This window comes from Conger conger, chromosome 18 (genome assembly GCF_963514075.1).
Source record: "Conger conger chromosome 18, fConCon1.1, whole genome shotgun sequence".
NCBI classification, from domain to species: domain Eukaryota; kingdom Metazoa; phylum Chordata; class Actinopteri; order Anguilliformes; family Congridae; genus Conger; species Conger conger.
In genome coordinates this window covers 19352684-19374374 of record NC_083777.1, presented here as the reverse complement: position 1 = coordinate 19374374, position 21691 = coordinate 19352684, and the positions used below count along the sequence as shown (strand labels likewise).

The 21691-nt window shown below is 41.4% G+C and overlaps 1 protein-coding gene across 1 annotated transcript in view; it reads right to left on the bottom strand.

The window, feature by feature from the left end:
- Positions 1–20277, bottom strand: part of lrmda (leucine rich melanocyte differentiation associated) — a 235245-nt gene extending 214968 nt beyond the window's left edge. The window contains exons 1-2 of the mRNA XM_061227412.1: positions 20012–20277; positions 19268–19368 (exon numbers count right to left, since the gene is read on the bottom strand). Of these exons, the coding sequence (XP_061083396.1) occupies positions 19268–19368; positions 20012–20053 (143 nt within the window). The 5' untranslated portion in view covers positions 20054–20277. The remainder of the gene's footprint in view (positions 1–19267; positions 19369–20011) is intronic.
- Between the last annotated feature and the right edge of the window lie 1414 nt (positions 20278–21691).

Here is a 21691-nt window from a genome sequence, read left to right as displayed (position 1 = left end):
TACTTGCAATACAAGCAAATGGCCTTCACAAAAGTCTGCAAGGTTATGAAGTTCAGCTGTCCTCGTTCAAGAAGTTACACTGAAGATGTTTTTTTAAATCTTGGTTGTGTTTATCAGCAGATAATCATTAATGTTCATACTGCTCATCGTTGTGCAAAACACTGAAAGAAAGATAAAAAGGACATAACCACAGAAAATAAAATAGATTGACAGACACCAAGATATAAAGGTCTATGGGATTTGGCAGCCATTTTACTGGACAGGCTAATGCAGACAGACTGGTACTGAATTCCGATGGCATGCCAAGACGTTCATCTTAATCAACTCACTCATGGCAGAATGTAAATCCACTTCTGTAAGAAGTTGACAAAAATAAACTGACCGCACTCCAAGTGTTTGACTAAATTCCTCTCAAAAAATAACCTAAAGCAGTTTGCTTAATTTTAATGCCGATCATCAATAATGTACGTTTTGTTGCATTAAACAGAACTTTTGGGCTCCATCCATTTTGTACATTTTTAAGATGGATGCCCAGTGGGCTGCCATCTGCCCAGGATCTTTTCTTCCCTGAAAGGACAAAGTCTAAACTGTGAGGGGGAAGAGTGGAACGACTGACACTGAGCGACTCATCCAATAAACGACAGGAAGGGGAGGAGGGGCAGAGATAGTCTCCACATCTTAACGCTTTGAAGAGGACAAACCCTACAAAGGAGACTACGAGAATGCTCAACACGGTAAACAAAGAACCCTCACTGGGACAATGACAATGGATCTAAGGCATGGTAACTAAGTACCATAAGGTTAACAGCCAGGGGCGGAGCTAGCCTGTCATACATATGGGTGTGAGGCATGATGGGAAACTGAGCATCACAAAAAGTCAATTTTAAAGATACATTTCAACATCAACAAGGATTTAAAAATATCTATATACATATTTTATCAAATTGAACAACAATGATACACAATGTTACTTGTCACTGTTAAACCATGTACTAAACCGTGTATTTGGTGAATAAGCTAATGTCTGCGTTTGGCTTCTGTGACTGTGAACAGCCCTTCAGAAAAACCAGCACAAACTGTGGAATCTCTCCGGAGAAAGTGACAGAGGTAGGCCAGTCATTCGCATGTCACTGCAGCCATCTTTAAACTTTGACAAGAAGTGTTACTTGTGTGAGGCCATGTTTTTTTTGGGAGGACCGGTACTGTCTGAATTCTTCGGTAGTACCCTACCCTTCCACCGAATCCTAGAAAGGATCCCTAAGCAAAAGGGCAAATCCACCTCACAACAAAGAGGGTGAAAAGAATTTCATAACGCATTCAACGCTACTGAGGAGAGTGGGATCTTGTGCGGTTGTTGATGGATATATAAAAGTGGGTTAACGCAATCCAATCTAAAGGGTCGTCCTGAGAGAGCAATCTTAAAACACAGGTTTGGTTTTATGCAGCATCAAGTAGTGAATTACTGTATTCATAAGGATTTTAGAGTGATGTGCACTTTTTGCAGGGAAATATCTACAGCAGAGCCTGCACAAGGCCTCGTGGGGGACTTTGAAATTCCTGCATAGCTTCTGGGTATTTTCCCCCCTTACCCCAAAGCGACTTCCATTGGCTTCATAACTTCAAAACACACCTCATGAAAAAATAAAGAGAGGTCTGACATGTGTCCCCCCCACCCACCCACCTCACGGCATGCTAACTCCAAAGGCCTGCATTGATTTTCTGTAAACCAGGAGCGGGATTAGCCTCCTTTCGGGATTGGCCAGGCCTGAGGGTTTGCCATAAAACTAATAATTAATTCAAACGGCCAGGGTCACAGGAATAAACAGATACACTGCGTGAGGCTCAGCAGAATGGTATTACCCTTTAGTAAGAGCGTGTGCTATTGGCCTCTGTGCCATTCACTCATAGTAATGTGATACATGGAGACTACTGCTGTAGCCATATGCATTTCTTACAGGTAACATGGTTTGAAAATGGTATCATGATGAGAGTTCTTGAAGGAAGCCAAAGGCTGTGACTGCTTTTTCACATCACAATGGAAGTGCCAAGAGAGCTTTCATGCAGGTTAGTATGGTGCAATGAGGTGGGCTGAATAACTCCAAACACAATGAGCCTTTTTCTTATGTGTTTAGGACCTCTACAAGCACCTTTGACTGACACGGATGAGCAACTGAGTTTCCAAGTTCCTTTGATGTCTTCTCTATTGATTGTAAGTGTGAGTAAGGCAGTTTTTCTTTTGCTAGTAAACCTTCACCAAGGAGCACTGCTGACTAAGACACACTGTAAAACATATCTGGGTAAAAAAAAAATGGTGAAAACTGGCAGCGAAAAGCCATTTAATGAATGAAACAAAACGAATGAATCCATCCTGGTAGTTTATGGAACGGCCATTAAATAATGACTGAAATAAAATCCAGTAATCATTTACAAAGATTTTACCATAAAGATATTAAGTTTGACTGCTATTATTGCCCTGACAGATAAATTAACAATGATTGCCTGCTACCACAGCACCACCTCAAATGGTGTCAGACATATTCTCTAACCTGTATTTCCATTTCTTCTAAGAGGTTTGGATGCCTATCACTTGTATTTGCATTTGACGGTCTTCTGTAATGAAACATCTTTCTGGTTTTTGAGTCTGCAGGGTTTGCCCTAATTTGGTCTATATGAAAAGCAGTGTGCCATATCTCACGTCTGGCACCTGTTTTGTGGAGAAGCACAGGCCAGCCAGGATTTCTAACACATGTGGCTTTCATGCTGGCATCAGCCATCTTCTCTGTTGTTCAAGCTGAGCGTGTTCTTCACTAGCCACACTGACACACGGTGTGCACACAGGTAGTGCGTTCCTACCCTTGTCAAGATGCTGACAAATGACTCATAAGCTTTGATACTCCATTCTGCTCATGAAAATGTGGCAGAAGAGCGTAAAAAATGCTTCTTCTTTTTTTCAAATAAGGGTATTGTGATGCTATCTAAGAACCATCTCACCATGCAACACGAGTCAATGCTCTCCAATGTCAGTTGCTGTCAAGGACACTCAGCCTACTGAAAAGTCAAAGGGACATTTTTTCATTTATTGTTTTGATTAACCCTTTGGTTTATTGGAATGTTTTAGTCCGTGTTATAGAACTCCATTGCTTTAAATTACCAGTAGTTACATCAATTACATCAGCATTAGACATTCAGTGAAGAATTACATATTTCTGACCTTACACCTTAAAGCAGGGGTGTCCAATCTTATCCAGAAAGGGCCGGTGTGTGTGCAGGTTGTTGTTTTAGCACAGTACTAAGACAGCTGATTCTACTCTTGATTAAAGACCACGATTAGTTCATTAGTATAATCAGGTGTGTTACTGCTGGGTTAAAACAAAAACCTGCACCCACGCCGGCCCTTTTAGGATAAGATTGGGCACCTCTGCCTTAAAGGGTTCATTGTAAGCATGTTTTTCCACATTTACATTGACAAAACATAAGTCACAAAATTAACCCGCACTCCAACACCCCCGTGTCGAGGAAAAAAAACAAACTCCACTCCGGCCAAACAACAGAGCCATGGACACAGTGCTTATTTTTAACTCGGGAGGGAGAGCTTGTCTAATTCTATTCACAAACTGGCAAAGCTCTCCGAAGACTGAAAAAACACCCAGATTGTCCCAGCGAGCCGTTATCAGTCAGAGAGCACAGAGTCTCCTTTCAGCGGCCGGGTGAAAAAAGCGCCCTCGTGATCCCCGGGCCCGTACCCCTGTAAACAAACACATTCATACCCATCCAGCTCTGGCGGAGCCTCTCCTGAAGTTCTCCTGAAACGTGGGCCGTTTAGCATCGTTTGCACAAGGGTCATGATTTCGTCTGCAAGTGAACTTTAGCACCGCATGAGGTAACACACCAGTCTGACACAGTACAGATGTTACTTCATAAATACAATAATCCATATTTTTCTGGAAATACGAACAGCTACAGGTCAATTTCAAGGGGCGCTTTTTGATCGTCCAACACATTTCACGCATCTGTCAGGGACACCTATAATCGCAGCCATTTCATAAAACCTGTCCCAACACTTTTCAAACACAGAAGAGCTGGAGTCACCCAGAGCCATGTATCTGTCTGGCTGTCGGCACTTTTCCAACCCACGGTGAAGCAGACCCACCAGCAGGCCAATATGAAAGCTGACTCCTTTCTTCCCTTTCCAAGAAGCAAACCTTTCTGTCCTTTGAGAAACCTACGAGGGGAAAAGCAAAAGTACGGCCGTCTGTTTTTCCCTTCAGAGCCTTAATACGTTCCATGCCTTGGAGTTCTTCGGCTGTTAATCAGAGAGATGGCTCTGCATGACCAGGGCCGTGACCTGGAAGTCGGCCATTTTGACTGACATGCTTGGACTTGCCCGCCTGATGTTGCCAGGCAATTGGTTGCCAACTTTCCTCCCGTTCCTTGCAGATCTGAGCAGCCGTGAATGCTTCGCTTAACATTACCGCTTTCCAAAAAAATGTTGTGCATAAATAATAAAAAATAAAGATTCATGTTTACATGAAGTCTCTCCTGGACATGTTTTCATTATTAATGGACAATTATTTATGCATGAGAACTACAGCATTAAAATGTAAAAATTAATGGAATATTAAAAGCCGTCATGGTGGCTATCAAAGTACCTCTGATGTACACATATTTCTGAATTAGTCGACATATAAAGAACGGGATACTTGGTACTGTCATATCAGAACTCCTTTCGTCAGGTCAGGTTTAGAAAACCCATCACTCTGTTGCTGATCGGTTAAACTGCACAGGAAACATATTCTGTATTTTTTAAGATCCTCCTATTGGGCCAGCCGCTGTACTAAAACTAATTGGATTTCTGTCAATGGAAAGAAATGGTATCCCTGGGAAGGTTCTGAGGAGCATAACGCTGACGTTACAACTGTACATGAGGGACGGGGGACCAGCTCCTGCCAAACGCAACTGAGGAGAATTAAAATGGCCGTCGACATGAAATATTAAAACCGCGTGGCATCGACAAACATTCTGGAGAAATGAAGTCAGGGCTATACGTTAGGTTCATGAACGCATAAAATTAAGTTATATTTAGCGGGCGATAATGGAAATCAGAACGGCAGTCATTACCGCCGAGCATCTAAATAAAACCCAATAACTCTCGGTCTGCTCTGAAGACTATGTGACAGCTGGCGACGGGAAACCTAAAAGCGCAGGAACGATTATTCCCGCACGCGCGCCTCCGTTTCCTGTCTTCTTTTCTCAGAGCCAATGAAATGTCAGCCTTACCCGCACACCCGCAACCCCCACCTCCTTGGTCTTGGAGTAGTTCTTTCAACGCTTTGAGGTATGTTTGGGGTCAGTATCCTGCTGCAGTATGAATCCTTCTCCACAACGATCCAAACCAGAGGGTCTAGCGTGTCTCTAAAGAATGGTGCAGTACTTTTCCTTTGTCGAGGTACAGTCGAGTCCAGTGTAGGCAAAACACCCCTAGACTTGAATCCCACCACCATGTTTCACTGTTGTTTCGATACACTGTGGTATCAATCTCTTAAATTTGAGTGAAAAATCTTTCTTCTATGTTTTACATGTTATAACTTTACTTTGTTTTAATTTTTTCAAAATCCTAAAACTTTCTGTTTATTTCCACGTTTACATGAAAGAAATCCCAGATTGTCAATGTGGTTTCAGACCTTTGGAAGGAGTGAATGAAGGAATGGTCAAATGAATGACTGAAAGGATGGAGAGATGAATCTGATGGCGATATGAATATACATACATGTAGTGAATGAGCAAAAAACAGAATTAATTTGTGAAAAGATTTGGGGGGGGGGGGTTGGGGGGTGTCTGCTGAATGGACACCACCCTGACTAGGCAAGTCTATGGTCATTCCACATGGAAAATGGGAAATGGCCTTTATCCAAAGCGCTGTACAATTGATGCTTCTCATTCACCCATTCATACACACACTCACACACCAACGGCGACCAGCTGCCATGCACCAACCAGCTCGTCAGGAGAATTTGGGGGTTAGGTGTCTTGCTCAGGGACACTTTGACACACCCAGGGCGGGATCGAACCGGCGACCCTCCGACTGCCAGACGACTGCTCTCACCGCCTGAGCCAATGGGCCCACAGTACTCAAGGCTACAGCGAACAGTTCCTGGCAAAGACAACTTACGCCACTCAGGAGCCTGTCGATCAGACAGAGGAGGACGTATCATGTGCCCAGGCCTGCTGTTTAGCTTTCATGGGCAATTAGCCACAGGGAGGCCACTGACGGCAACACCGCCAACACGAGGACGCGATAGCCGTTAGCGTTTAGCGAGTCTCCTGCTTCCACTTATCTTCTCCTGACACAAAAGTTTCTCATTTAGTTGAAACAGATACACCCGTGCATGCACGCACATGACCCCTTCTTCCCCACTACAAAACGCTTCTGCAAAGATCATTTACTTTTTACAAAGAAGTCAGAGGGGACGTCGATCAGACCATATCGCCATTTCAAAGCCGGTTTCAGACAGACCCATGAAATAAGTATCAGTCATTATATTACCATTTCCTACGTATGCACAAGCAAATAATGCATGTTTATTCACTTTGATTCACAATGCTAGCATACAGTTTTGGTTTAGTATACGCAAGTTGGCATTCTTACAGAAAGTTAGAGAGCTGGGCTCTGGCCGACTGCTGTCACAGTATTCGTATCCATCTGCACAAAGATAGCAGTATATTCAGTCATGTCACTGAACCCAGGAAAATGGCCTAAACTAGAACCATGTTGCTGTGGTTTGGCTGTGGCAAGTGCTAGATGTTTCTTTCTATTTTTTTTTTTTCTTAATCAGACATAAGATTGTAATCTTATAAAAGCAGAAAATGCACGACTCGCTAGCAAGAACATTTCAAAACTAATTTTGTTGGACAAGCTAATGTTTTCCACTCATTTGCCGTCCTGATGACGGTGCCATGTTTTTGGCAGGGTAACCATGGTGATCCCTCGCTTCCACTGGATATCGTTTTGTGCCGACAGTCAGATGCGGAGCAGCATGACACAATCAGAGCAGCTGTATCTCAAGTGCAGGCCCTATTCAATAATGCATGCACACAACCACTCACGCACACACATGCAGCACACGCACAAACACACGACCACTCACTCACGCACACACATACAGCACACGCACAAACACACAGCCACTCACGCACACATATACAGCACACGCACAAACGCACACATGCGTGCACGCACATATAGTACACACACAAACACACATACACAAACACGTGCACACACATACATACACAAACCTGTGCACACACATACAGTATTTACACAAACACACACAGACGCAAACATGTACATGCGCACACAGTACTCGCACAAACACACACACACATACACACACACACACGAAAAACACACTAAGCTCTCCCTGTTAAATTTACCCTACATGTTTAATCTGAATGGTGGAGCAGTGTGAACATGTAAAATCTGTCCCCGTGGCTGCCAGGAGACACTGGCAAAAAAGCAAAATAGTCATTGCCTCGCGGTTAAGATACATGACTAAGACCCGGAAGGTTGGTGGTTCAAGCCTTCAAATAACTGTCATGTAATGAATTTGAATCAAAACCATGAACATGAAATGCTGAATGGTAAATATGCCCTGAGTATAATGTTCGACTCCAAGCTCAGAGACCATGGTGGGCACTGCGCTACCACAGTTTACCTCCAACGGTGACAGACAGGATCACAAACCCAATTACACCAGGATGAACAATCACCATGGCACCAGGTTTATTTAGTCTATCAGCGTGGCATGGAATCAACACAATCAGCCAGAGGAGATTTCAGCATATGATAATGAGACACATAAACAGCAAAGATGCAGGATTGTGAGGTTGTGTACATACAAAACCGGGCTTCATAGAGCTTTCTCCTCAGTCTTACAAAACAGCTTAAGCTTGGAAAACAGTGGATTTTCTTAGTGGGGGTCCGCTTGTTTTTAATTTCAGCTTGAGCTTGATGTGAAATGAGTTGCCAGTTCTGCTGCCCACTCTCAATTTGTACTTGATGTTGTTGTGAATTCTTGTGTATTGTCTGTATATTTGTGTTTGTACACATGCTCCTCTGCTTTTAACCTTATTCCTGTAATTTCATTGACTGTTGTTTGCTCTTTTCACTGGCTGTAAAGAGAATGTCCAAATGAAAAGCCCAATTCTTTATTATACAAGTTATTTTTTCTTTACATAGTTTACAGTACATTTAAGTAAAATAATTATTTCAATTATTTCGCATTTATAAAAAAAACTCTAATAAAATGTATCCCTTTCATTATAAGTCGCTTTTTAGCCGCACATTAAAAATGTCCAGTGTTCATTCAGAGTTTGTGTCTATAGGGACCCAAGGTATTCTATATGGGTAAAATACACACATTTCACTGTGCCTCCCAGTGCTTCTGCGTACTTGGTACATACCAGGACAGCTTACGCGTGATGTCATTTCCCCTTCCTGCTGATATGATATGTCTGGCACCGACACTCACCAATAACGGCCCCATGACAAGGCAGACGTCTACCTGGGCGGGCAGAATTCCGGTCAGTGACACCACCGTGGTTAATTAACAGACCCTGTCCCGTGTTGATGGATGGCACTCGAAAGACGCAGTCTGGCACAGGATGAATTAGAAACGACAGGAGAATGAGCTGAAAACCACAAAGTAATACTATAATGTGCTGGAGATACCGAAGACACTTTTGAGGGCTGTACTGTTTGACACTTTGATTGTCGCATTTCGTTTCTCCGAGCCTGCAGGGCTGTACGCGGCGCGCTCTTTGTTCCCGTTCCAACAGGTCGTCAACATCGCATTCTGACAGCCGCAGACGTTTAAAGTGCTCTCTTTATAATTCAGCAAAGCATTCTCTTTTTGTTTTTAAAATTAAAACTAACCACCCTCTACAGATGTCAACGGGTACATTTGGGCAGGGCGCTCACAATCCAACGGCTTAATTTACTGCCCTGATTTATTGCTGAACGGGAAAAAAAGAACTGTCAAGTATTTGAAATGTTTCTTCAAATGTGAGGCATGTCAATGTATTAATAAACTGCCTAATTTGTATTGTTTCAAAAATGAATAGATGCCAGCTACTTTGCAGCAGACAGATGCCACATCAAAACCATTGATAACTGATGACTTAATACAAGTTGACTTCTGGACTGCTTGGTGGCATATCCTGTGAAGGCACGATATGCCTGGGCCCAAGAGCGTAGTATATTCCAGACCATGGCAGTGCCAACCGTGCCCAGCCACCCCCCAGGCAAAGCAGAGTGCTCCAGGGCAGAGGTGGGAAACGAGGGCCCTAACTGTTGCTGAGTTACACGCCAACTTCCAGCCTTATTTACTTCAATTAGCCCCAACATTATGCCGTCTGACATTTTAGCTCTTTCTTGAGAAGTACATGATTGACAGCCAAAGACTCTTGTGTCCCTGTATGAAACGTTTTACTGTGAGCCAGTGTTGGTCAGTTGGTGGAAAAAAAAACCCCTACGAACATACAAACTGGCTGTCCAGGACTGAACCTGTCCTCAAGCATCGCAAAGGAATGGAAGGGCCTCAGCCACCTGGGATGACAGGGTCTGGTCGTGCATGAGCAGCTGCCACTGGTCGATCAGTGGACCAGGAGTCCCCTTGTTGAACAACACATACAACCATCTTCCTCCGACTCATGTTTGTGTGATGTGCACTGTAATGTCATAAGTGCAGCTGACATCACATGCTTTGACGGAGGGCACCTGCTTTTCTGCGCTCTCCTGAATCAATAGCACCAACAAAAACATGAATGGCCAGGCCACTCCAAAACAGTGAAAACATAAAAGGGGATGATGAGCACCAATTTGCTTCAGACTGAAATTTGATACACTTTAAGATAAACTTTATTGAACCCCATGGGGTAATTCATCCTCTGCATTCATCCTAGTTTCTCCTAGGAGCAGTGGGCAGCCACAGTGCAGCGCCCAGGGACCAACTCCAGTTCTGAGGTCAGTGCCTCGGACAAGGGCAATGGCAGGAGAATACCTAACCTGACATGCAGGTCTTTTGGAAATGTGACATTCAGGTCTTTTGAAAATGAAGTCAAATAATTACCGCAATCACACCATGCCTTCACTAAATCACTCACACAGATATTCACACCATCACCTTTTCTGATTCATGAACAGATGATACTGGCATTATCTACCTCCGTTGACATTCAAGCACCACTAAGATTGGACTGAGTCCTAATCCTGAACTTGAAAACCAGGTAAAGAGTAGTGCAGCAGCAGATTAATGAAACAGCATTCCAGTTCATCACATGAAAGCATCAGAACAGAGGGACACTGTCAGGCCCAAGATAATTCAGCTCCAAAACACATTAGTAACTTAATTAACTTCAATACCTAGTGAACACAAACCCATTTGAAGCAGTATGCGAAGGCATCTGCTGAAATATGCAGTTGATTCTACTGAATCATATCAGTGTGTTTTCCTTGAATTCAGAACAGGAAGAAAAATCTAATCTTTGACAGCCTGTATGGATACACACTGCAGTTTTCCGAGAATCAGCCTTTTTCACGTGATGAAATGCACATACCAGCACCCACACCACTTCAGTTAAGCAACAGTAATGAAATAAAATGGCAAACAGTCTTCGAGTCAGTACAGATATATTTAGGTACATTTGAGAAACCCAATCAATTTTTTTTATGTCCAATTAACCAATGGCACATCATTTTCTCTGTAAAACCTATCAGTGTACACTTTCTTTTAAAAGTTTTAACACATTATTTTTGTGTGTGCTTTTAACACAGACACCTTGACAAGTTACGGTATGCTGGCTTGCACCTGACAGCTTCTTTCCTCATGCCTCTTTCTGTACTCGTTTACACCTTGCTCCACCATTTTGTGAAAAGTTACACTTTATGCTTTGCTTAATGTCACATTTACAGATGAATGATACTCTGAAAAAAAACCTGAAACATCTTTTTAGAAATTATTCGCTTGTTAATAATGCTTAGCGCCACAGTTTTCTAGTTAAGTCTCTTTTTCACCCAAGCTGTTGCTGAAAACAGCGTAGACGCACGTCATTGCACTGAAAGACATTTTTCAACAGAGTTTAATGTGTGCACCTGAAGGTGTTGAAGTCTCATCATCTGTACCACACTATGAAAGTCACAGGAATTGTGATGTCTCGCTTGGCGTGAGAAGAACGCCATTCACCGTGGCCTTGTTTGAGAGCTGAGAGTGAAGGGGGAGAAGACATATGGAAGTTCTGTCAACTGTCTACTGCTCCAGATTTGACATTGACTTGAGTTATCTAGCATAGGTTCACTATGTAGTCAGAGATGGATTTATTCTACTAAAAAGTCTTTACTGTAAATGTAAGACATGCCTTTACTTGTAATCCAATTTTTCACAAACATCTTTTGGTCAAAACCATTGCAAATTTATGTATATTTAAGAAATGGTTTAATCGTCCCAGGTACTTATTTTGATGAACTAATCCATGAAGTTCCGTTCCATTTCATGTAGCAAATTTCCTATTTGAAAAGAAATTGGTTTGATAGCATTTGAAGGGATTCATCATCATAACCTTTCTGTCTATACACTGATTTTGTTTGATCGTATCCCCGATACCACTTCATATTCATCAATAATACCTGCCAGTCACACGTATAAATGTTCAATAGCAGAGACTCGGGTCTAAATGTAGTGCATCTAAAGACAGGAAATTACCACAGAGCTAGCCCTTATCATTTCAAGGGAAATGACTTTGCATGTGACAGTTTATTTGCAGCCACTGTTATTTTGCTGTTTACCATGCGTTAGTGAGTTATGCCTATTTTCATTTTTTTTGGAATATGTTCTTTGTGTAATCCAGTCTTAATTCTTACCAACTATGACAATTCTGAAATTCCAACACTACTATATAAAAAACAACTTTCAAGTTAGTGACATGAACCTAAACATATCTTAATAGTTTAATATACAGTGGGAGCAATAATTATTTGATCCCTTGCTGATTTTGTAGGTTTGCCCACTTACAAAGAATGGAACTGTGTAGAATTTGAATCATAGGTACATTTTAACATTGAGAGACAGAATATCACAAAATAATCCACAATAACATCATATAAATTTCATTAATTTATTATCGTATTTTTGCATGAAATAAGTATCTGATCCCCTACCAATCAACAATAATTCTGGCTCCCACAGACCAGTTCGTTTTCCATTAAGAAGCACTCCTAATCTCAACTCATTACCCAAAACACCTGTGTCAACTCGTTACATCGTTATGTAGCTGTATAAAAGACACCTGTCCACACAATCAATCAGATTCCAACGTTTGCACCATGGGCAAGACAACGGAGCTGTCTAAGGACATCAGTAGACCTGCACAAGGCTGGGATGGGCTACAAGAAAATAAGAAAGAAGAAACACAAAGTCACCACCAATCTCCCTCGGTCTGGGGCTCCACGCAAGATCTCGCCTCGTGGGATATCAATGATCATGAGAAAGGTCAAGGATCAGCCCAGTACTACACAGGAGGAGTTTGTTAATGACCTGAAGGCAGTTGGGACCACAGTCACAAAGAGAACCATCAGTAACACACTACACCGTGAAGGATTAAAATCCTGCTGCGCGCGCAAGGTTCCTCTGCTGAAGAAGGCACATTACATTACATTACATTATGTGGCATTTAGCAGACACTCTTATCCAGAGCGATGTACAACAAAGTGCGAATCAATCACAAGAACAAGTGCAAAAGTAGACCTGAGAGGACAGTACAGTTCCGAGTCCTAGTTTAAACATACAGAAATTCAGAACCCTTGAAGAGTACAATCAACTTTCAAACTAGCATACCACAGTTGGCAGCTAGAATACAACAACAGCCAATAAAAACAACAATACCTATACAAGTAACGATATCTATAAATAAGTGCCATTACGGTCTAAGGCTAATCACAGTGATTGTGAGTTGGGGAGGGAAAGGTGTAGCCTGAAGAGATGGGTCTTCAGTCTGCGCTTGAAGGAGGTCAGAGACTCTGCCGTTCTGACATTCACCAGGAGGTCATTCCACCACCGTGGGACCAGGACAGACAGCAGTCGGGAGCGTGAAGTGCAGGTGTGGCACATGTACAGGCCCGTCTGAAGTTTTCCAAAGAACACCTGGATGATCCAGAGGAGGCTTGGGAGAAGGTGATGTGGTCAAATGAGACCAAAATAGAGCTATTTGGCATCAACTCGACTCGCCGTGTTTGGAGGAAGAGAAATGCTGAGTACAACCCCAAGAACACCATCCCCACTGTGAAGCATGGAGGTGGAAACCTTATGCTTTGGGGGTGTTTATCAGCTAAGGGGACAGGACGACTTCACCGAATCGAGGGGAGGATGAATGGGGCCATGTACCAGGAAATTTTCGGCAACGACCTCCTTCCCTCAGTGAGAGCACTGAAAATGGGTCGTGGATGGGTCTTCCAACATGACAATGACCCAAAACATACGGCCAAGGCAACAAAGGAGTGGCTCAAAAAGAAGCATATTAAGGTCCTGGAGTGGCCTAGCCAGTTTCCAGACCTAAATCCCATCGAAAATCTGTGGAGGGAGCTGAAGCTTCGAGTTGCCAAGCGACAGTCTCGGAACCTTAAGGATTTGGAGAGGATCTGCAAAGAGGAGTGGACCAAAATCCCTCCCAAGATCTGTGCAAACATGGTGAAAAACTACAACAAACGCCTGACCTCTGTGCTTGCCAACAAAGGTTTCTCCACCAAGTATTAAGTCATATTGTTCTATGGATCAAATACTTATTTCATGTGAAAATATGATATTAAATATATCAAATTTATATGATGTTGTTATTGTGGATTATTTTGTGATATTCTGTCTCTCAATGTTAAAATGTACCTATGATTAAAATTCTACACAGTTCCATTCTTTGTAAGTGGGCAAACATACAAAATCAGCAAGGGATCAAATAATTATTGCTCCCACTGTAACATCAATCATACATTTAACACTTGAACAGTGTGAAGGGGTCACAATTACTAAACTGCTCAATTATATTTAATGACCATTAAGCATTAATTAATCAGGGCTACATTCCTTGGCTTAGGTCACTGCCTTCTTGTTGGGTGACAGTGTCAATTTGGCACCAAGATGGTGGCATGAGTCCACAGTGAAGGACACAACAAGCAGACACCTTCAGAAAATGCGCAGGGTGGATTTCGCCTCCTCGCTTGTTCCAAACCGCCGGTTTATTACGGACACCGACTCCCCCGATGAGTTCACGTTTATGCCCGACCTGCCGGGGCCACGGAGGACTTAGCAATTATTAATGTGACAGACTCCGGCGCAAAGCAAATCAATTAAACAGAAAGCGTTCGCCTTCCGAGCAGAGATAACCGCCTCGCTCGACAGTTTCTTCCCCGGGAAGGGGGGGGGGGGGACTTCCATTCAAGCTTCTTCCAAGACCTGACAGGTCAAGAAAGAGTGGAAGGAACAACCGCACGTTATAAGTGTCTTTTCTCCTTTCTGCTTGTCAGATCAACTTCGCCGGTGAAACCAGCATCCCCACACCAGCTGCCACGAGGTGATTTCTCATGTCTTGTCAAAGGAATCTTTTCTTCTATTTGCTCTGCATTAACATGTGACATTTATTGATCAAGGCCTTTGTGTGTACACAGCAGGGCACTGTGATCTTCTGCTCAATGGTCTATGATGTCTAGATGACATCCCAGAGAGAAAGGGTGAAAAAAAGAAAGAACACACACTGCTGGCAATGCATATTAAATCACTTAAGGACTCAGTGTGTGTGTGTGTACATGACAGGGATGTATTTTTCTTTTTTTAATACTATGTTTTTTCTATTGGTGTGGCAGTCAGAGGGTTAATGCAACAACAGCATTTAATCAAGCAACAGGCCTGTCCCACTGCAGCATTAACTCATCACTGTGTGCAACTTAGGAAGACAGTAAATCTATTGTGTCTGGGAATTTCCACATGAACACGCAAAACGGGGTATTAACAGGACTGGAGGGTTTATGTGTAATCAAGGAAGATTTAGGGATCAAAGAGACGTGTCAGATATTGTTGTACAAGCCATTTAGTGAAATAAAATCTGAAAATATTACCTTACAGCTAAATGGTTCCAGGCCAAATTTCTCAGTGTGTGAATATATATCATACACCAATTTATGGTAAAATATGACATAACTTATGTAAACATATGAGTGAAGATTACATTTTCTTCCTTTGTATGTATGCATTCTCTACAATAGTTTATTTTATCTCCTCCATTATACTTTTGGGTATATTTCACAATATATGTAATAGTGTACAAGTAGGCAAAAATGGGAACGCCAACATAAATCTGGTTAATGCCCCTTGCACACCTTTAATACAGACAACGTTTCGATCCCAGTGGATCTTCATCAGGCCTGAGGTCTTTCTAGAACATCCCATAGCTGTTCAACAGGGTTCACATCTGCCGGCTGAGAAAGCTATGGCATATGGATGAACTCAGTGTCATGGCCCAACTACCGCTGGAAGAGAGCTTTGTCATTCTGACACACACTCTCGGCAGGACAAAAAGGCTTTAGCACGGGGTAAAGAAGAACATTCACTACCATTAGCTTATATAACAGAGACCTGCTTTCACAGTTGTATTGGGTATGAATGCATTCAAATTTTGCCAAGACAATACACCAATGCAGATGTGGCCAAATATTTCCTTCTCCTGTGTTTTGTTCAGTACCTGTATCTCCTTATATGACCTACAATATTTGCACATTTCATACAGTAGCCACATAATTCATACTTTTAATAAAGCAATAAAACTACTACAAAAAATTTTCAAGCTATAGATCTCTACATAGAAAAATAATTAATATTGTATAATGTATTTTGAGTCCAAGTAATATATAAGCAGTTTATAATATTTTAAATATTAGACGAATGGGTAACATTAAGCAAATTTGTCCACATTTCTGTGAAATCAGCATTTTAGACATCATAGATTGCCTTTGGTGGCACTGAATTATTTAGGATGTTTTTATGTTCAGACACTTTTCAGCAGGGATTTCATGTTTGTTTGTTTATTTCTGATGACTTGAACTTGAACAAATTTCCAACTGGATTGAGACCTAGAGAATGATATTGCCAGTTCAGAACATCAATTTTTCCTGTATTTAATTTAGCAACAAAATCTTTGCAGTCTTGGGTGTGCATTGTTCTAGAATGTCCATTCTCAAACAAGCTTCAGTTTCTCAGCAGAATCAATCAGTTTACTGCTTTTAAAAACGTCCTGGCTCACTGCTTAACACCTTCCTTCAAATCTAACAAGCACAATAGAACCGGGAAATATAAATCAAGCCCAGAGTGAAACAGATCAACCTCCATATTTCACAGCAGGGAGAACATCCTTCACATAGCTTCACCTCCATGGTGTCCAAATTCCTGCTGGTGACTACATCCTTGAAATACCTCAATACCCAATTTATTTGACGGCAAAACACAGTTATGAGATGAGACAAGCTTCCGCCTGGCCAATGAAAGGTAATATTTTTTGTACAGAGATTTCCGAAGAGGCCTGCCCTTTTCATGGACATTTTATGGACTTCCCATACCTAAGTATGTGTCATACTCTATGAATTTCCCTAATGAACCATGGGTCTGCACTTGGAGCCTCCTAAACCTGTGTCCTCACACCCCTTCATGGTATAGCTTTCTTCTACTTCACAGCATGCTATTTATATGTTCAGAGTTTTTAGAAAGTGTATAGTCCCCCCAAAATACCTGTCTAAGTTATTTCTCACATTGTTTTCTGGCTGAACAGTATTTTATCTTCTTTGGCCCTTCCCCTCAGCCAAGCGGGTACTATGATAATATGCATTAATATTTTTTATCATGTAAGAAGAGTATTTTTTCTGAGGGATTTTCTTTGTCATTTTGTGTCCAAATGTCACATCCATCACGCTGGAATTTGCCCGATAGTTTTAGGAAGGTGTAATTTCAGAATGCACACAGACCATTGTTTCAAACATGGTTTCTATTTCTCAACCAACTAAAAGTAAGATTCATAGAGTCACAAGTTTCTGTTCCTCACTGACATCCATGGTAAATCCTGTTAGATAACTGAGAATTGCTCAGATTCCATTCTCAGGAAACTGACAGAAAAACAACCATTTGGTAAGGAACTCTGCTGAAGCAACAAGCAAGAATGCAATGTTGACTAAAAAAACATTATGCACACAGCATATGACATGGTGTAAAATTTGTTATTCATGCAAACTGTGTCACATGTGCCTTTACATTGCTAGTCTCCTAAATTAATGATGAGCATGAAACTGGAAACTCATGTTATAACATCATCTCTAATAATAATATGATTAAATGATTTTTACTTCTATTTATGAATTATTATACAGTATATATTAGCACAAATATATATAACGGTTATTATTTCCGTTTTGTTTTTGTTGTAAGTGTCTTTATTATTACATCAGTAGTAGTTTTGCCATTAATAAGAAGTGCGAATGTAGCTCACTCTCCTCCAACAGAGGTTGAGGGTCCAGAATGGCCAAAGCCTTCCTCAGGACATGTTTACGAAAATTAAGTAACACTGGTCTGCCTCCCAAGAGCACACATACACTCAGACCTTGCCCAACATCATAGGTTATAGGCACTGACCTTGAAAAATCCATATGTTTTTCATAAACACCTTTTAAACTGACGCATGATGCACAATGTGGCTGAGGTCCCCAGTCCTTGCTACACAGCAGCCATTTTAGACATCGTCCATGAAGAATGCCTCAGGATGTTCCTGACGATGCCACCTCTGTACACACATGCCTTAAATCCCTCTTAAATGAAAGCAACAAAACACTCTGGACTCACAAAACATTAGAGCCGATTTAACAGAGAATTTTGCTGTGAAATATTAAAGTGTGGTGAAACACTCATCCTACATACGCACTCCATGACGTCCTGCCGAGCGTTAAATGTACAACTGGGATTTCGGCTCCAAATTGGTTGCATTTCCTAGTAGCCATACATAACATGCATACCCAATAGGTCAAGCACAGTGGTCAGGGCAGAGCAAGATCAATTCCAGACCTCTGCCTTCCATAAACATAAAACATGACCACAAAGCGACTGAGATGTATGATAAGACATCGATACCATAGCAGAAAGGAAAGTGGCAAGATTTCAGCTCAGCACGAAAGCAGAAGTAGGACGGAGAGGAAACTTTTGCAACCGCGAGTGACACAACAATGAAGAGTAATAGCCGGCATGGTTAGAGTCACTAAATTAAGCATGACTTGTAAGACGAGTTCCCTGGATATCGATTAATTGTACAATCACACATTTTTTAATTGTACTATTCATTTGAAGCCTTCATAAAATATTTACTCTGAATTAAAGCCCTCATTAAAATATGGCAGCCCAGGGTCTGGAAAGGGTCTTAGCAGTCAGACAGGAACATCCAACATCGTTGTAAAAGGCTCTTACCACGATGAGCGGCTAAAATTCAGTCTGAATTAGACAAACATTGAACTGTATCGCATGCACTTGTGTGGGCTTCCTGTCTCATCTCGGTACCTGACATTTAAGGTTTCCATATTAGCAATCCAGTAAATGCTCACCTTCGCAAAATAAACAGCAGCTTAAATGTTCACCTTTGCTAGATAATCAGTTTTGAGAGATATTACAATGCCGGAGCCACTCTTTACGCCTTGCACTCCTTTCCTAAAATGGTGCCATTAACAGCTTAAAATGGACCTTGGTGTATTGTTAGATCTTCAGTGTCTGGCAAACAACAGCAGGAAGCAGCAGTCTTCAAGGGTGTACCTCAGATCTCCTCACCCTGAAGCCAAGGTCAAAACGCTATTTTTTGATGAGGTTATGCTTAAGCCATGAACAACAGCTGCAGCAACACACATTATCTTTTAGAAAGCAATGAATATGCAATGGCACTAATCAAGGCCAAATTTAAGACAGTATCACGTTTCACGAATGCTCATAAGTTTCCATTTCAATGTCCATGGGTTTCTGTGCAATTTAAACTGTCAGCTTGTACACACAATTGTGCATTTTAATAGCAGTAAGGATGTCCAACTATTAAAAACTACACTTGGCAAAAGTATCAATCATTTGATGCTGTGAAATAGCACTACTACCTGACAGTACTGAAAACATCCACTCATAGTAAACAAACTTTAATTTCAGTATTAACACTTTACCTCAGTTGATTGAAGCTAAGATCTAGACGCCTTGCTTGTCTTCCATATCTTTCTCCAATGAATTGTGGGATGTCTTCACAGTCGTGGCCAATGTATGAAATCTTGTTACACAATAAAAGATATATAGAATTAACCGAAGAACAAAAGCAAAGTCACAACACTTTACAGCAGTAAAACACAATGTGAACACAGGGGCTGGCATAAGATTGTAAACACAGAAATGAGTTCACAATCTAATGATGTCCTTTTGACCGACTTTTACACGTAGAACTCAGAGATTACTTTCATAATTCATGGGCATCAAGCAAGTCACCAAGATCATATATCAAATTGAAAGTGTAGACTAAGAAACATGCATACACCTGTTCTCCACGCGTGTGTAGCGCTGCTGTGTACAAAACAAAAACACGCGCTTAAAAACTCACTTGCATCAACTGCACTTTGGAGGTGTACCTGGTAATGAGAGCGTCTTTAAAAAAAAGTTTTATTTCACAGCACATTTGGATCTGTCATTTGATTAATTGCTATAGCTTTGTTCTTCGTCTACAAAAATGCAAGGAATGAAGTTACTGCTTGTTTTTCAAAACTTTCCTTACACAAGCGCCGCATACAACAGTAGCCTACATACCTCATTCACCTTTCAGCAGTATGGCACCCCCAAAACTGATAAATAATCATGCCCTCATTTAACGGTCCCGTACAATGCGAACATGAAAGCATGTGTTTGAAGGATTTCACACTTACTTGTGTTCCATTCATCACGACCACTGACTCGTGAACTGCCATCTCTATGTGGTGGCTACGCAGGATGTTTTGTGAGGTGAATATGTAAATAGAATGGTCTCAAGCGGTCTTGTTTAAAAGAAGTGTCAGATCTGTGTGTTTTTGTAAATAAAATAAAAAACGTAGCACTTTCTCTTCTCTTTGCTGCAGCTTAACGTTTCCAATTTACTCCTTCCGCATTTTTCTAGTCAGCTGATCTGAGGCGGAAGCACGCGCCACTGCTGAATTCCTTCTTACTACAGTCGATGCAGAGCCGCCTGCAAAGATCAGTTGATATATTCGAATAGACGACTATACAGCAGTGGTTCCCAAACCCGGCTCTAGGGACGCACTAGTGTACGCTGATCCAAGCAATCTCTTGATTATTCAGGTTGTTGAAACAGGTTCTAATTTAACACAGTGCCCTACCACGAAATCCTCTTCCATGTGTCAGACTCTTCCATATCCAAAAAATGTTTAATTTCAGTGACCAGGTACTACTCTTTCAGCAGGTACTATCCTACTGATTTCACCTTCTAGTCTATAAGTGAATTAATTTAAAATGTAATCTTTTAACGCAGGAATCACCTCATTTCACATCTAGCGGGTTACAAAGATTTAAGGCATGCGTTGTGTCCTGGGATGGCCATTTCTGACATAATATGGCCTTGATATGGCCAACTGGCATTAAATGTGTCTAATTAAGAGCAATAAGTAGTTTGATCCAATCACGGTTGGAATGAAAAACAGAGTACGTGGAGGGATCCTGAACCAAGTGTGGGGGCCACAGGTGTACAATAGCCAAAGCTTTTGAAGTTTAATACAATTTACCTGTGTCCATGCCCTTTGGCCCCTTGTTCAGGTTTTCAAAAACACTGCTGAGGGATTATTACACCCTAAGAATCATTTTGGTGAACATAGCTGGACATGTAGCTCTAGTCTCAGTGATCAGTTTATGAGGCATTTACTAGACGAATTGGACTGCTGTAGCCTATCCACTTCAAGGATCAACGTGTTGTGTGTTCAAAGATGCTCTTCTGCATACCACTGCAAACGGTTGCCTTCCCGTTAAACCAGTATGGTCTTTCTCCTCTGACTTCTCTCATTGACAAGGCATTTTTGCTCACAGAACTGTAGCTCACTGGATGTTTTTGACCATGTCTGCATACTTTTATGCATTGACTTGCTGCCATATGATTGGCTGATTAGATGCTTGCATTAATGAGCTGATCTAGATGTGTACCCAATAAAGTGCAAGACAAAGATAGGAAATGAGAGCTGTAACCATTTCTGGTTTACAACCCAACTTCTGACCTTAATTACTTAATTATCAGTAATATTTATATTATCTGACATTTTAACATGTCATGAATGCATGCTCAGTTTTACTGTGATAATCTGCAAGTGAACCAGTCTTGCAGATTATCATAGCCAAATATCTCATTTTGCAATAGAAGTACCCAATTCCTGCTCTAAGGACTACGGTCATTATTCTACTTTACTCATTATTCAGTAACATTTCATCAAACCAAATTGCCTCTAAACTAATACATTTACAGCACCATCCAAATAAGCTTTCCTCATGAGTGCAGAATTATGTTTGTGATGGTTTGTTTGACAATTACAAACCTAATAGTACAGCATATCACAAGCAAGTAAGCT